This window comes from Lonchura striata, chromosome 6 (genome assembly GCF_050655825.1).
Source record: "Lonchura striata isolate lonStrDom1 chromosome 6, ASM5065582v1, whole genome shotgun sequence".
Lineage (NCBI taxonomy): Eukaryota > Metazoa > Chordata > Aves > Passeriformes > Estrildidae > Lonchura > Lonchura striata.
The window spans coordinates 30,949,400-30,966,820 of NC_140708.1; the positions used below are offsets into that span (position 1 = coordinate 30,949,400).

General features: G+C 44.9%; 1 protein-coding gene across 7 annotated transcripts in view; it reads right to left on the reverse strand.

The window, feature by feature from the left end:
• Positions 1 to 8,415: 8,415 nt before the first annotated feature.
• The window catches only part of XPNPEP1 (X-prolyl aminopeptidase 1), a 30,938-nt gene continuing 21,932 nt past the window's right edge, over positions 8,416 to 17,421 (reverse strand). For all 7 annotated transcript variants that reach the window (XM_085582766.1, XM_077784684.2, XM_085582768.1 and 4 more), the window contains 9 exons: positions 16,915 to 16,973; positions 16,169 to 16,246; positions 15,575 to 15,646; positions 13,894 to 13,954; positions 12,977 to 13,046; positions 11,643 to 11,816; positions 10,729 to 10,805; positions 10,018 to 10,116; positions 8,416 to 8,966 (listed from right to left, as the gene is read on the reverse strand). In XM_085582766.1, coding sequence (XP_085438892.1) covers positions 8,838 to 8,966; positions 10,018 to 10,116; positions 10,729 to 10,805; positions 11,643 to 11,816; positions 12,977 to 13,046; positions 13,894 to 13,954; positions 15,575 to 15,646; positions 16,169 to 16,246; positions 16,915 to 16,973 — 819 coding nt within the window. In that variant the 3' untranslated portion in view covers positions 8,416 to 8,837. The remainder of the gene's footprint in view (positions 8,967 to 10,017; positions 10,117 to 10,728; positions 10,806 to 11,642; positions 11,817 to 12,976; positions 13,047 to 13,893; positions 13,955 to 15,574; positions 15,647 to 16,168; positions 16,247 to 16,914; positions 16,974 to 17,421) is intronic.

The following is a 17,421-nucleotide window of genomic DNA, read 5'->3' on the forward strand; positions in this document are numbered from 1 at the left end:
CAGCAGATTAAAACTAAATTAGCTGATGTTTCAAAACTGGCAAAACCATGTATCTGCTGTGCAATTTGTAATGCTGGCAGACTGTTATTAATGGTGGGATGGCTTGTATTAAAAATTCTATGTTTATGAAGTGCACTTTTAAGTGCTTGGCTGTAGCAGCAGAACACTCTGTTGCTTTGTTCTGTAAAGGTAAAGGGAACCTGCTCTACTCAGGGTCATCACCAGGTAGGTTGTGACACTGCTGCTTATCTGGTGCCATTGCATGTTTCCTCTTGATTCAGCAGCTGGGATTTTTCTGAATTTTTATAGTTTTCTCACCCCACCTTGGAAACTCTTTTCTCCTGCTGCAGGTCTAACTGTATCCCTGTTATTTCACCCTACAAAGAATATCTGAGCTGTGATCGAGTGATGTCCCTCTGCACACAGAGAGCTGGATAAATGGAGCTGGAACACCTTCTAGGCAGCCTCCTCTGTCCCAGTATTTGTTCTTTTCTCTTGCAGAAAACCTTCTACTTTTTCAGGAGCTTTTGCATTTATCCAGATCTTGCACAGCAGCCTGCGATCACACACGTTGCATGATTAATTTCATATCTGCAGGCTCAAGGATGGCTTGCACTGCTCAGGAGGAAGGACACAGGCAGGAGAGGACGGCTGAGCCCTGCCCTGGAGCTCCAGAACAGGAGTGGCAGGACACAGCAGGCCACATTGATACAACTGGGAATGCTCCTGGATGAGGCTGTTCCCTGGGGACAGACCACTTTTGGACAGTGCCTACACCCTTTCCTACAGTGTTGAATTCACACTTTTTGTTAAATGGGACAGACAGGCACTGTGCCACCTTCCCCGAGACAGCAGCAGAGAGCTCAGCGTGCTCAGCTGGTGATTAGAGTGAGATCCATGCAATTTTACAGCTATGCCTGGTAGGATTCAAGGTTTATTTCTACTGAGAGCTGATACTTAAAAGCAGCAATAATTTATGGTTGTCAGCTTTTGCTGCCAGTTACCATTCCTGCTCTCCACCCTGGTGTCAGGGCCCACACTGCTCCCTCTTTAATACTGGCACCTCCCTGGTGCTCAGCTGGGGCTGCTTGCAGAATCCAGAGCTGGTGAGAAATTATAGCCATTGCTGCAGGAGCAGGAGAGAGCATGCAAAAAAGCTGTCTCTACTGATATTTCAAAAAGAAAAATTGAGTCCCACTAAGCCTCCTTGTAGCTATACAGAACCTTTAATATAAAATGGGTTTGTAACTTTTGGTGGAAAGACCCTGTGAGCAAAGGTGAGGGAGCTGGGATCTCTCCCTCAGGCTGCTCACGTTACCACAATGCTTCCAGAGGAGTTTTTGCAGATGTTGTATTTCAGCCCGGCTACATAAGGGACTAGTTGTCCCAAAATAACCACAGTCTCACCTGTTGCTACCTGCCCAGGAAAAGGTTCGTGTTGCTGACTCTCTGATTATTTTGGGGCAAGCACAAGTTCATGGTGATATGGAAACACAAAACTTTGCTCATGTGGTAATAATAAAACCAGTGTTCTTTTCTTAAAAAGTGCACTTGTAGAGGGGCTATTTTGTAAGCAATGGCCCAGACACCTGCCTCCCATCACCTCCACTCTGCAGCAGAAGCAAAGCAAACTGCAGGAGACATCTCCATCCCATCCCCTGCACTGCCAGGTGCACAGGTGGCCTTCAGCAAGGGAAATGCAGAAGCACCAACACCCAGGGTTATTTGTGCTCCCAAGCAGAAAGATTTGGCCTTAACCCAACGACAGTAACAGCACCTGCTGCCTCTGCCCCAGGTGGGAGCCCTTTCAAGCTGCCTTGCCATAAGCTCGGCAAGAGGCTGGGCAGAGCACAGAGCACAGCTCAGCCGTGGGCAGCAGGGGTGGAGGCACAGGGTCTGTGCTGGCACAGGCTGCTGGCTGCCCACAGAGCCCACAGCAGCTCTCAGCATCACCAGGGATGCCCAAGGAGCAGGCACAGGCAGCCAGCTGCTCACCTGTGAGCTGCAGCCTGTGCAAACACAAGGTCGGAGCCCTGACAGGATGAGCCCACGCTTGGATGTATCAGCTTATACTCCTCTTTCTCAGAAGCACTGAGCAATCTTTTCAGCAAAATGTTTTACTTCAGGGGATTTTTTTTTTTTTAATGCTTTTGTGTTTCATATCTGAAAAGTTCAAGTTCTTCAAAATTCAGCCTGCACAGGAGTTTAGGGCCAGGTTTCATCAGGTTTATGTCAAAAAATATTTTGACACTGTTTCAAAAAATGTCAAACTATCTTGTTCCAACAAATTCTAAATGGAAAAGCTCTAACTAATATTTTTTCTACTGCTTTGAAAACTAATCCAATCTTTTCAGTTTAGTTAGAATAGCCAGCATTTACAAAATATCTCTATAATAATAAAAACTAAAATATTTGATGGATGTGACTCTTTCAGCTCAACAATTTTTCCATGGTTTATTGTAAACAAAATTTTTCATTATCTTATCATCTCATCCCAGAACAGGACAGACCTACAAAACATTTTCAAAAGGCAGAAAAAAAGGAAGATTTTCTGTTTGTCCCTTGTTTTGACCAAGTCTAAAATTGCTGCACTGTTGAGTTCCCATAGGCACTCAGCCTCCTGAAGGGAGAAAGTGAATGCTAATTTCATGGTTGGCTTTACTTAATGAAATAAAAATATTCTTGCCCAAATATTGTGCAAATAAGGCAGAATTGTTCCCAGATCCTGCCCTGATCAAGCTGCACTCAGACATAGGTGATCTGATTATCCTCATTTGAGCAAACTGATGAGCCCCAGCAGGAAGATGGGCTGTTAACAAGTCAGGTATTTACAGCACAGATGTCAACAATTTGGCATATTAATCACAACACATTTCAATTTGTCCTCAGCTCAGACAAAGGAGCTGCCTGTGCCAAGGGTCATGGGTGCGTATGGAACCGGTCTAGGTCTATCTAATATTATATATATCCTTGGTTTTGTATAAAAAAAGAAATATTCTCCAACCAACAAGTGCTGGATTAGCCCATCCCCAGCCAAGGCCATCTCCTGTATATCTACTGAGGCTGAGCTCTGTGTGGGCTTAGAATAGCCTTGGGTGGGGATGAGAAAGATTTGCTTTTTCTGACTAATGGCATGGCATGGCATACATTTTGCTTGCAAAAGGCCTCTCAGATATGAAATTTCACAAATACTATGAGAAGTTTTTTCTGAATGCCCAGAGACAGTGCACAAGCTAAAGCTATAGCACTGAGATGATAAAAGCACACCCTGAAGGAATGAATAATTGAAGCCCAACCCTAAATATTAATAGAATACAAGGAGAGCAGGACACATTCCTCAACTTTGCACTTACAGAGCTGCCTGTTTGGATTTGAAGCACAGATATTCTCACAACCACTCTAAGCTCCTTAAATCCCCTCCTGGAAGACCACAGTGCTCCAAGCTAATGCTACATTTGTCTGAAACTCCCCAGCTCGTTTTGTATTCAGACCTCAAGAGGAATGTGGCAGTGTTTATTGGAAGATGTGTTCCAGAAGTAGATGGAAGCAAAGGACACTGTCTGCTCCCACAGAGGGGAGAGCAGCATTTGTGCAGGAGAGAGGAAGCACAGAGGGACAACTGCAGTGAGTGGGGACCTCCTCCAGCTCCAGAGATGCCCAGCCAGGGAGCCTCCCAGGATGCTGGGGTGACAGGGGGATACCAAAGGGACACAGCAGGCCCCCTTCAGCTGGGTGATGTTCTGCTCTGGGAGATGTTTACAACATGCTGGCCCCAGCCTGCTTTCTAAACAGGATCAGCCCAATGCAGATTGGTGCACGGCAGCCACAGGCTCTGAGTGCTGCAAGAAAGGGCTCACAGCCAAGCACACACATAGGAGGCCATCCACCTTCAGGCTCTGTGGGCAAAACCCTGCCCTGACACCAGGCACCAGAATGAGCCATCCATCCCCAGGGACAAGCAAAATGGACAGAAATGGATTTTTTTGAAATTCAAATGCCATCTGAGAATGGAGGTGGCTGTACATAAGGTGTCTCATGGGAGCAGGGCAACACTTCTTCAGCAGCCCGTGGCAGTGGGCAGCTCTGATGAACCAATTCCCCTACAACCTTCACAAGCCCTCAGGCCAGTAAAACACAAGCAGTTTAAATTAAATTTTAAAAACCACATTTTTCTCTGTTGATATGTCTTAGGTTGATGTCTGCTGGCACAAAAATAGCCTTAAGTGCCTTCTGGCTGTAAATCAGAGCCATTTTAGGCATCAGAGCAGCCACACTCTCTGACCACCTCACACAAGACTGGAGGGGGAACTCCCATCCCTGTGGCTTAAATCAGGGGAAAACTCCTGAAAGGTTTGATACAGTGATGGGACAGCCAGGGAACAGGCAGGATAACTTGGGACAGCCAGGAAACAGGAGGATAACTTGGGACAGCCAGGGAACAGGCAGGATAACTTGGGACACCCAGATGTCCAGGTTGGATGTGCCAAACCAGCCCACCCCACTGTCAGCATGGAGCTGCCCCAGGGCTGCCAGCCCCCTCCTCCTCCTGCAGCAACTCAGAGGAACCCTAAGAAACAGGAGGGGCTTTATGGGGTCAGACAGCACCACAGCCCTGCTTCTTCCCCATGTGAATCCCCATCAGACAGACATCACTCTGCTGCCTCGTGGAAGCAAACACATCTGTGGGCATCCGCCACTTCCCAAATTTAGAACGATTTTTAACAAGCTGGAAGCAACAAAATAAACAACACTTGATCTGCAAGCTCCTGGCTCTTGACAGTGTCCCCAGAGGTGGTGGAAAGCCGAGGAGATAGCTCCTTGCTTTAATTGGTACATTAAAATTCTTCCAGGCCACTACACAACTGTTAATATGCAACTTAATTAAGCACTAACACAGTTCATATTTCTACCCTCCAGAGGTTCTTGTTTCATTTTTTTTTCTTATTACATCCAAAGCCATGGGGACTTTCATCCTAATCATGTAAAACAAGCTGAGGGCAGTGACACCATGCAAGTTATTTAACTCCTGATCTCCAGACACCATTGCCAGATGTCCAGACCTGCGGTTTCTTCTCCAAAAACAAGCCAGAGGAGTCCAGGAACAAGGTGTGAATTGCTACAAGTCAACAAAAATAAATGTCAACGATCCTTAGCAGGAGCAGCCAAGTCGCCCCACTGAGTGCCAGAAGGAAATGGTGTTGGGCAAGGACAGGGCCTCTGCAGGCATCAAGTGACAAAGCAGGTGGGGTTTTGTCCATTGCCTGAATGAACACAGGGCCTTATTCAGCTTGCCATGGATATCTTCCAAAATGCCCCATGCTGCCTCTGCCTCATACCACCCAAAGGAGACTCCTGAAGAGCAGAAGTGGCAAAGGATCTCTGGATCAGCAGAAGAGCTCTGATATCTGGCTGCTCCCACCACCTGCCTCTCACCTGCTGAAGCAAGCACAGGAACAAGCACCAACGCCCCACAACACACCCCAGCCTGCAGTGTCTCTGCACAACCATTTTCTGTGTGCAGCCTGCATGTCAGACTGGTTTGATGGATTTGCTGAGGAGGCCCTCAGCGACCATGTTCTCAAAATTTTTCTTCTAACACTGTAAATCAAAACTTGCTCCAACAGCTGTTGTGGGAGGTGACCAGCTTAATAGTCATGCAAACAATAGTGGGGTTTTGATTATAGGTGAGTTATGAGCCATTTAAGTTAAAAAAACAACTGAATTTTACTGCTAGCAAGCACACTTAAGGTAATACACACAGATTGAGGAAGAAGGTGTGACTGGAAAAGCCAAGCAGCCACCTGGCCCGCGGAGGCAAGGAGCACATGTTCCTGGTAACATATGAATATTAATCCCTCTGCTCAAGGAGAAATGGTTTATATGCCTCAAAAGCCTTGTACCAACAGGCACATTGCCAATGTGTGCATCATGATTTGTGATGGAGCTATGGAGCTGAGGTGGGTTTTCCTTCATGGGCAAATAAGGTCTGTCTCCTGCTAGAACATTTTTAGTCCAAGGGAACAAAGAATTCCAGAGCCCCTGAACACAGCAGTAGTGTAATTAGAAATTACTAGCACAAACATTAACAAACAGCTGGGAAGGGGACAGAGAGGGCAGTGCTCTGGTGACATAAAATGGGGTGGCCACATGGACCTTGTGTATGGTTTGAATTTGCTGAGGTTGTGTCCCAAGGATAGAAACAGGATCACATAGTGGTGGTGGGGTACAGCCACCAAGCTCCTGGGTTGGTGCAGGGATAGGACTGGATGGGCTAAATCCACATGCACCCCTGTAGGAGATACTATCTCACAGCACAGAAATGTGCTTTGCAGCACGATCTAAAGCTACAACATGCCCACTAGGTTAAAAGTACTGCAAAACAAAATTATTTGAAAGTAGACCATTAAGTATGTTGTTATTGAAAATGCCCTTTCCTTCCTTCCTTCCTTCCTTCCTGCTTTCCCACAACAACAACAAAAGCCTCTATAGAGATTTTTTTTCCAGAATTATTTTTTTTTGAAGAACATATTTTTGTGGCTATTTCTGTGGATGGTTCGTACAAAAATAAAACCTAAATCTGGCATTGGTTTCCATTCAATTTTTCCCTTGCTCCTCTCTTCCTTAACTTTTTCCTTCCACCGGGAGAGGGGGAGACCACTCAGGGAAAGCAGGCACTAATGGAATAAATCAAAACCTCATAAAAGGAAAAGAGAATCCAAGTTTAATTTCCATTGGAAACCTAAAGCTCAGACAGGACAGGATAAAAAACATAGTTGAGTTTTCCAGGAGTGAATAGGGAGGGAGATAAACACCTTAATTAGGAATGCGTGTCAGCAGCCCGGCCCTACAAAACACAGTGTGCCCCTGCTGAGGTGCCAAACCCAAGAAAGGGGCAAAGATCTCCAAGCTGTGACCAAGAGCTGATGTCAGATTCCCTGAAAGGCAAGCCCACAGGGCTGTGGTGAGGGAGTGAATGGTGGGAGGGATCTGCTGAGACTCCAGGACTGGTGCCTAGAGGAGAACACAAGTATGGGTTGTTCCTCTGACCCTGTGAAGTAGGCTTTGGAATGGGAATGAGCCATGAATTTCCGTGTGGGAATAGTCCCAGGCATCTGGCTGTAAGAAGGGTATTGAGGTGGGGAAAAGGTCTAATAAGGCTAATCAAACCTAGAAAATTCCTTTTGGTGTTGTGCTCCCCCTTCATACCAAAGTGTCCAAGCCAGCCACACTTTAGGCTACAGGGACAAAAGCGTGTTGAAAAGAAGTGTGGCTTCTGAAGAGAAGTGTGGCTTTGTGTTTCTCTGTTTGGCAGAAATCCTCCTCTTCCACCTTCATGTGGGAAACACCTTCCCTTACATTTGAAGAGAGCTTTCCAGGCTTGGTCACTGCCAGCAGAGCCTGCAGAGCAGCTCCAGAGCGCGTCCCAGCCCGGCCTCACTGGACACACACGGGTTTTCCCGGGAAAGACCCACCTTGTCACAGCACAGCCTGCGTGGGGATCCCTCACTCATCCTCTGACCCTGTACCCACAGGGGCAATGGGTTCCTCTGGCAGAAAGGTTTTGCCTGTTCCAAGCGGCAGCATGTACTCGTGAGGCACCGGGCAGTGGTGGAGGTGTGAGCAGGGTTTCTGCTGCTGCTTCCAGCGGGTGGTGAGAAACCACTGGACTGTTCAAATACGTGTTCCTCTCTGCAGTGGCTGGGGAGTGATATTGACCTTTTAAAGCATTTATTGCACTTCTGTTTTATCACCTCCTTGGAAAAAAGAAAAAAAAAAAAAGCTGGGGGGAGGAAGAGGAAAATAAAAGTATGCACACAAACATTTCCATTTGCTTAGAAAATTTCTTTGAAACGTCAGGAATTTGATTTGCTCGGACACTGAACTGAGTTTTGATCTGGCAGTGAGCGCGTCCATGCCCGAGGAAACCGCTCAGCCCGCACTACCCCGCTCGGCCACCAGGTGTCGCTGCGCCCGGCCGCGCTGAGCCCGCCGCGGCGCTCGGCCTCTGTCCGCTGTGGGCATATTTATTTATTTTAACTTACTAATTACTCTGAGTCCAGGAAGAGCTGCGGTTCCACGATACTGCCCACGCATCCTGCACTGCCATGGGCTATACAAGCACTCAGTAAGACATAACAATAGACAGAAGTACTGGCCCGGGCACTCTGCACACACAGAACTTCTGCTGAGTGACTTCATATCCTTCCAGGACCTGTCACAAATCAGAACGGAGTGCTCCTGCCAGCTCTCTCCATAACCTCTGCCCAGCACCTGGCACCAGGCAGTCCTAAACATATTTGTTCCCTGTCTGAGTTAGATGCACATGTAAGGGTGGAAAGATGAGGTTCCTGTCCTTTTTCAAGCTGCCAAACCCAACATATCACTGACGGCAAGAGAAGACAGATGGAGCAAACAGCAGATTGGAATCTTTTATTCAGTAATCAGTCCTGCTGTGTGGGTAACATCTTAGCAACTGGAACCTAAGTATGCAAAAATACTGAGTTTTCACAGTGAAAAACCAGACAGTATAAAATATTCCAGTATTGCCTCTTAGAACCATTATTGAAATAAGACCTCTGTTTCAAAGGCAACGTGCTTATTTATTGTTTGTTTTCTATGCTCAACCCCTCCCCCCAAAACACTTAATCAGACAGTAACCCTCCTCAGCCCCACATTACCCACACGTGCTGTGGGCAAGAAACCCTACATGAAATCCCTTCCTGATTTCCAAATGCTGCTTGAAGAACGTCCTCCCAGTGGTGCCGAGCTCCAGGAAGACGCAGGTGATGGAACACGGAGCTCTGCTGATGTTCTGCACACCGCAGGCAGTGCTGCTGCTACTGAACTCGGGCCAGGGGCTCCGTCTCCCGCAGGAGCCACCGAAGAGCTTCGTGCCGGCCTTGCCTCTCCAGCTCTGCTCCGACCACTTCCCTGCACTTCTGATGGTACTCGTTCACCCAGTTACGCTGGAGAAAGGGAGGGGTAGGACATTCAGCATCAACACAGGAGAGAGTTTGTGACCTTACAAGTTATGTACAGCCAAAAACATTTGTAGGCCTTGTGTTCTTTGGGTCTGAGCTGTTAGGCTGGGCTGGAATCCTGTCCTGAAGAGACAGGTCTCTATTATATGGAAGTTAATTGTAAATTTGATGAGGGTAGGAACTGCAGGAATTCATCATGTGTTTTCAGAGGAGCCAAGAATCATTTCAGCTGACAAGTCAAGTCTCTGCAAATCACTTCCTCTAGTGAGTCTGAATAGCTATCCTGGCACAGTTTAATAAATAGCTTTGCAAAATTTTAACTGGACAATGCACTCCTGAGGCACAAGCTGCCCTATCGATCTGAACAGGTAACCCTAGGGCAGACCCTGGTACCTTCACAACCTATTCAGCAAATGGAAATGCAAAACTGGGTTATGATTCCAAAAAGGAGGATGTGCTGAGGTAAAATAAGGAGTATAGTAGAAAAACAGGATGAAATATGCTATGGAGAAGGTAGTGGGAGACTTAAACAGAAAGCTTAGAGTATGAAGCTCTTCAGGAAATAAACGCTGTTGAGCAGGTATCGGAGAAGTCTGCTCAGAGGTCATGTGTACTGAGCAATGGGGTGTGCCTGAATGGGACTGGTCACAAGCAGATGCAGACAAGAAGACAGGACAGTCATCACTTTTGTCCTTGGGGAGACAGCATGGTAAGACAGACATTTGCCAGAAGCAAATCAAGGCAGGAGGAGGAAAAGAGATGAGAGCAGCAAGAATCATATTAAGGGAACTACCAAAACAACATAATTGGTGGGATCCTCACTGTCTTTGTCATTTAACATAGATTGGAAGGACATCTGAAAAGCTTGTTTAGTTCACCAACCCACTTCAAAGCAGGTCAAGCTTAAAAATAAGTCAGAGTGCTCAGGATTGCTCCCTGGATCTATGAAAAGGAACAATGGCCAGTGGTTCTAGCAAACAGAACAAAATAAGCTGGTTCTAGTGCAAAGAAGGCAATGCAAGCCTGTTTTACTTACCTCCTTTTCTGTCAGCAAATTAACATCAATCATTTTCGTCTGGATTGGAACCAGGGTTAAGGGTTCAAAGGTCAGGCTGCCTCTGTTTTTGAAATTGTACTAGAGCAGAAAGACAGAGATTGTACAATTTTAGAAATAGCCCCACCCTGATTACGCTCACTACAGAATAACCAAGGTAACATTCAGATGAGAGGGTAGCAACTTGCAGCAACATTTTTCTTACGGCTCAAGCAAAGAATCTCAATATAAACCTTAGTTACTTCTTTCAATGGTTCCTCTCTAAAGGTCAAAATTGTACAGGACTTCAGCTTGATGACTGTATGATCATTTTCAGTCTGGTATTTCTAAAAGCATAACCCAGCCAGACTGGCAACTACAATGTCAAAATCTGCCTGTAGTTTTGTTTCTACTGCTACTGATGGCTCCCTACCAGAGAGGAAAATCCCAACTTGAGATTAACCAGTTCTACAGCAATGACTCCAAGGGGCTGAATAAAGTTGCTTCAACATACAGACAGAAAACAATTTAAAACAACTCTCACACACACATTTCAACCCATGGAAACTCTGCAGGAGCAAAACTGTCTTCTGTGTTCCCATTATCAAGGGAGACTTTAACTGTCTGCAGCATGGTCCCACATCAAGTTCCAGTACTTTAATTTTTATAGCCAGCAAGTCATGGAGAAAGGTGCATCTTGAGCAGGTCATTCACCTTGGTTTCAGCAGGGATGACAAGGACAACGTTTTCTATTCGGATCCCAAAGGACCCATCTTCGTAATAGCCAGGCTCTGCAGAAACAGACAGTAATTAAGTAAGCCACATTGCTGCACTCTGCAAGTACTTATTCCCTATGGCCAAACTTCCCCTTTATGTCTTTAGTCCACTGAAGTCACTAAGCAATCTTGACATCAGGCAACCACAGAGGCAAACAAATTTCTGACGCTACTAAATCTGCACAAAAGCCCCGAGCAAGGTGACAGCAAAAGTTCTCAAAGAGAGAAGAAACCAGACAGACAGCCCTCAAGCTTCAGAATCTCCTTGGAATTCAAGACAGCATAGAATACTTGTGGTCAAATACCAGGAACTCTGAAAACACCAATGTCTTCATGAAGAACAGGTAGGTAACCCCTTCCCCAAAGCACTCTTTTAGTGTTTCTCTGACTTCCTGAGAGGACTTTGCAGCCCTGAAGGAATGTAAGTCTCAGCAAACCCCAGCAGGCTTTAATTTACTACTGGAAGAATAAGGCATGCAAAGATTTAACAGCTGCCTCAAATAGCCCATAGCAAAGACAGGATTAGCTCCTGAAAGCTTGGTGTCCACCTTGTACTGCAGCCAGTTCTTCCACAATATGCCAGAGCCAGCTGGTCAGCACAGCTCTTCTGAGGCCTGTGCTGTAGAGAGCAGGAAGCAGTCCTGCAGCACCCCACTGCAAAGGTGCTTCATGGAAGGTGAAAAGCTAATCTGAAGGTCTTTATCTTGAGAGCTTAAATGACAACTAAAACAGCAAGCTGAGGAGGCAGGCCCAGAGCTTTTGATGCAGCCTTTTCTTGACATCACTGTCACATTTATCTTAAAGAGCTTGGTCCCTCCCCAGTGACCAGAGAGAATCACCAGAGCTAAATACCATCAGAGACAATCATGCCAGCCTCCAAGGGCTCGTCTGCAAAGGTTTTGTAGCTAATGCCACAAGGACCCTCGTGTACATTTAGGAAAGAGCCAACTCCATGTCCTGTCCCGTGCAGGTAATCCAAGCCACAGTCCCACAAGGCAGAGCGGGCAAAGGAGTCTAGAAGGTGACCTGTCGACAGACAAGGAGAAAGAATTTAATCAAATCAGACTCCCTCAGAGACCTGATAATCACACTGAAGGTTCAAATAAAAAAAAAATTTAAAACAAACAAAACAAAACAAAAAACCAAACTTACCACCACCCCCTCAAAAAGCCTCATCACCAACAAAGAAAGCAAGTCATTGGATGGCTAGAAGTTACAGGGCAGATTTGGCAATTCTGACATTCAATCCCTTTCTCAGCTAAAGAACCCTACTCTCTTCCATTATACAGGTCTTCAAGAGATGGCTGTAACAGTCACATTGCACTGCTGCTTGTTCTACTGACATTTTCAGGAAATGGTTAGAAGTCCCACAGAGAATTCAGTACCTGTTTTAAAAGGAGCTGCACTTATTAAACTGAAAATAGGAGACCTGCCAATTATATTTGGTGGACTAATCAGCCAGGCTTTTTTGCCTGGAAGGTAACTCATTTCACACAGTTTCAGCCAGGGGGCAAAGAATTTCTGTTGCCTGCATGCAAACACCAAGCCCATGTATCCAAGTTCAGATACCCTTCAATTTCAGTTTGGGTTTCTTACAGCACTGTGCAGTTGCTTTTAACTTTCCTACACAAGAATGCAAACTGAAGAAATCTCTAAAAAGAGCTGATTTTGTGTAAGGTGTGACCAGGGAGAAAATTACTCTGTAACAAATTCACCAGAGGCAGATAGATACATCCCAATTTCTCTGTCATAAAATAAAACTAGCTCCTTTGTGTGTAATATTCCCATGTATTTTCCCACTGATACAAGAGATTCCACAGTAATTGGAAGAGAATTAGCCAGTCCTTATGAAGCTGGAAAGTGACCTCTCATTTTGATAGGGCCATTAGTAAAGAATAAAGACAACCTCCAAGTACATGTGTTAGACTGCCACTGACTGATGAACATCACTATCACCCTAGAGCCAGAGCACTTCCAAAATCCTTCAGACTGCCCACCTCAGAATCTTCAGCACTGGTTGAAGCTGAGAGAGAAGGCATCAGTAATCCAGAATCCAAGCTCTTGTGATGGAAACAGACAGTAATATCAACATCTGTCCAATCTGCCTAGACCTGTCAATCATAACACTGCTCTCAGACCACTTAATGGTTCTTCCAAGGTCAAAACACTCCAGGTCACCAACCCACCTTTGGTTCCATTTGGGAAGATGGCAGCACTCACAGCTATATGTCCCTTCAGGACATATGTGAAGCATTCCTGTCAAAAAAATGTGTGCCATAAGTAAAGAGGAAAAGGAAAAGCTTTGTACTCCCAAAGAAGGGAAAGAGAGGATGCATCTTGTAGCCAACTGCAAAGGATATGGAAAAACTTGATCATGCTCTTTGTCTGATAATGCCAAAGGAAACCATGAGCAGAAGGAGTTTGCATCACTCTGAAGACCCCTCTCCAGTAATTACAGAGAGACTATCACAAACTCAGACTGCAGGTTTAGCAGCAGCATTCACCTGGTCTACATGACTGATTTTCTTTGTGGCTGTACTTTTACTTCCTGGGCATACCCTACAGCATATTTTTGTCACTAAACTAAAATTAATTTAATTTCATTAATTAAGATTAATAAAAAATTAAAGAAGCAATTTAAAATAAACAAAATTACATTGTTAAATTTCCAACACAGATCTTTTCAGGTAAGTCTGAGACTGATTTTTTATATCATATACTAGGGCACAGTCTGACTGGAGCCTTGCAGCAGACACTGAGCTTTGCATTAAATTAGACTCCCTGGCTCCCTTATTGGACAAATCAGTAATGTTCATCCACAGTCTGCTGACTTTCTTATTTCTTAGAGGAAACAAGTAATTTTGCAGATGAGAGCTGTGCATTTTAAGATAGAAAGGTGTCAATTCTCTAAAACAGTTTATATTTTGGAAGTCTGAAGTATGATAGTCTCCTTTTCAGTCCTTGTCCAAATGCTGCCACATACTGGTAAATAAATGGTAACTCCATAGAGAACTTTGACTACATAGCAATAGAGCACATTACTAATTTAGGTATCTCTAATAATAAGGGTCAGATCATAAACCACACTGTGATCCCAACTTACCTTTTCATAGGCTGATGGTGTGCCAAAATGCATTGTCCTGGTCACATCTGTTGTACCATCCCTTCAGAGGCAAACAAAGATGCAGGAACCAAAGGGATGGGGGAAAAAGAAATATCAAGTGAGAGTGCACAGGAAACCCAGTCACACTGCAGCAAACCAACCAAGCTCATAAATGGATAGTCATCTGCTCTGTGCTACACAAGGCTTGATGATGTAACTGCTCCTAATCTCAAAAATTCCTGGACACAATACCACAAATGTAGCAATAATGATTTACAATTCACACTGTTATCTTTCAATCACAGTCATCCCAAAGCTCTTCCCAAATTAGAATCTAAATTTCTCATAAAAATGATGCTAATTTGAGGTTTAGCAACAGGTACATGTCCACTGAGAACAGGCCAATTTTAGCCTATTTGTATGGAAGGCAATTCACTAACAGCTTTAAAACACAAACACACACTCTTGCAAAAATGACAGCTATCAGCTCAGAAAAGGGAAGTGTAAGGGAGGACAGTATCCCTTTCATCTTCAGAATGTTTTGTGCTAAGATTTCTGCAAATGATCCTGCATTTGGATAGGGGTTAATCTAGTATGTCAGAAACTGGCTCTAAGTTCCTTCTGCAAATAGCATTTTGAGCCGGCTGTCAAAAACACAGTGCAGTGGCTCTTGAAATAACGAGTTCCCTTTGAAACACTCACTCCTGTCCCTGTGCTCTTCCCCAGTGCACACAGGCCGTGGGCACAAAGAGCTCACGGTTTAACTTCTCAGCAGGGACGAGCAAAGCATCCCCGTCACAATGCTGTGGTAAGTGCCATTGATGTCCAGCTTACATTGTATCCAAAGGGTTGCTTTTCATAGTGGCACTAAGGAAATCCTTAATTAGGCCATCAGAGGGGAGGAAAAAAGATCTCCTTGTAAAAATCTTATCAAAGGATGTCTGTATGGTTCTTTTTCAAAGCTCTTCCTGACTGACATAACAAAAAGGCATAGCTCTAAAGACAAAGCCCATCTCAAAGGAGCAGCCAGGCTTGTCCTGCATCTTCCTGAACAAGCCACTTCTCATCTATTTACAGTGGTTAAAAACATCATTTCTTTCATTTTCCATGGTGTCAAGAGCTCCACAGTAAAGGAACTGAGGCCACTGAATGGCACCATCAAAACAGCATTGAGTGAGTTTTCATATATGATGCCTTCCCTAAAACATACCCAAGACCCAAGTAGCCACTGGGATGAGGAATCATGACCCTGAGTCTCTCTGAAAAGGCAGAGCGCACAACAGGGTGTCCTGCTTCTTTGCCCCACCTTGTCCTGACCTCACCATCAGTCAAATCTGCCCACAGGGCAGATCCTGGCAGGGTAGGTAGGTGCCTCACCCAGCTGTGCAGGCTGCTGAGTAGGCAGCCCAAGGCTAAGCCAAGGCAGTCAGGCCTGCTCCCTGTTCCTGCAACTTAATACCAAAACCACCAGCTAAAGCACAGCTCCCATCACACTGGGGATGGATGGGACTCAGATGGGAACTTACTTCAACATCTTGTCCCTGACCCCAGCAAGGCCTGTCAGCAGCCCTGATCTACTCAGACCTCCACATTGCCTTGCTTGCCAAAGCAAATGTGAGCTGACCCTGCAGAGATCATGGAGAAAGAACACATGGCAGTTCAGCACCATTTGTCCACTCACTTGTACTGTGCTCCTGAGTCCAGGAGGTAGATCTCATTCACTGACAGCGTTCTGTTGGTCTCAGGAACTGGCCTGTTCAGTTAAACACAAAGGTTTTTGTTCCACAGTTTTAATGTCACCAGCCTACATCTGCAATCCAGAAACCATATTAACTACAAGCTTGGATGTGTTGGCTCTGATTTCTTGTGGCAGTGATGGAAATCCCACACATGCTGAGCCAGGGGATCATACTGAGGAGAGGATTTGTACACAGCAAATGGCAATACAGTACTGAGCTTTGCTGCTTCCAGCAAAACCCTCAACATCTGTTTCTGGATGTATTTCAGAACAGTTGTGGCACTTCATACTCATCCTTCCCAGACTTCCAGCCCTGAAATAGCCCTTTTCTATGGCCCTGAGCAGATCAGCATTATAAAACATGCATCCTGCCAGCAGGGAAAGATCTTTGCTTACTAAGGAGTAAAGAAAGAGGAGTAAGGAGTAAAGCAATCAACATCTCCCTGGAGTACTCTGTTGTGACTCCATGAGGAAGTGATACAGTTCATTCCAACTATGTTTGCTAAAGGTTGAAAGGAGAAGATGTATTTTTCTTACTTGTAGTGAATGATGGCTCCATTTGGACCTGTGCTTGATATGGTAGCAAAACTCAATTCAACGAAGTCTTTCTGCTGACTGAAAGAAAAGATTGTCATCACTACAGCACAAGTGAGAGGAGCACACCAAGCACCTAGGAGTACCCCTTCCTCAATTTCACATCACCTCAGCCTTCCCTTTGGCCTTAAAAGCCACCTGGACAAATAAATCTGAATAGAAGAAATGTACAATTTGAAGCCCTCTTCTCCCAGCCATGTGGAAACCTGTCTTCTAGATCTACTCTTTCCTTAGAAGAAAATTCACTACCCAAATCATCCAGGGACATGCTGAACAATTTATACTTTGTTACTTATTTACTCAAAGGCATTTTAGAGTTCCTGCTGATGTACAAATGTAACTCTCAAAATAAATGGTGCTCCTTCTCTATCAGAAGAGGAAGAAATCTAACTTTGAAATATACATTTGTCTGTGGTAAGGAACCAACTGTCTTGCATTTAAGTGTCCTAACCTGCAGTACTCCTCATTGCTATGTCAAAAGGAAAGTGGACAGGATCCAGTGGGCTGGGACTTCTATTTCCCAAGCGACCCAATTCTTCCTAACTCTTTCAAGTTTTCTAATAAATCCATTAGTAAAGGTCCTCAAGTAAAATATACCTGCAAGTGAGATACATTTCTAAGAATAAAATAAAAACAACTGATAAAAAAAGCCACCCAGAAAACCTCCTCAGAGTAGATTTACTTTTTACCTGCGGAACTCCTCTGCTTTGTCTGCAGCAACTATTTCTGTTACTGTTCCCTTTGGAACCTGGTGGACAAGGACATGGGTTATATTAGTGCAGCAACAAGCAAAGAAAACCCTGCAAGCTTAAACACTGAGTCTTGTCTGTGCCTTATGAAACCCTGGAAGTGGCTTCTGTCCAGGTTTTTTGTCCTCATTCCTCAGTAATGACAAACACAAACCCAGCAACATTGTGCAGGGCATTTGAGAAGAAGGAAGTGGAGACAGTCACAGCAGGATTGCTGAACCTGACTAGGGAGCAGTTAGTGCAGTACTAACTTCACTGACATGTGCACAGGCAACATCTCACAAGGCAACATCTCTTTGAAGTCAGGTGACACTAAGCTTATATAGCTCTCTTTAACAGCCCATGCTGTTAGAAATTTCATGCTTTAAACCAGGAATGGAAGCAGTTGCAGAAAAAACAAAGTGTGTTAAATTTTACTTTAGGCATTTGATAGATTCAAACCTGTGA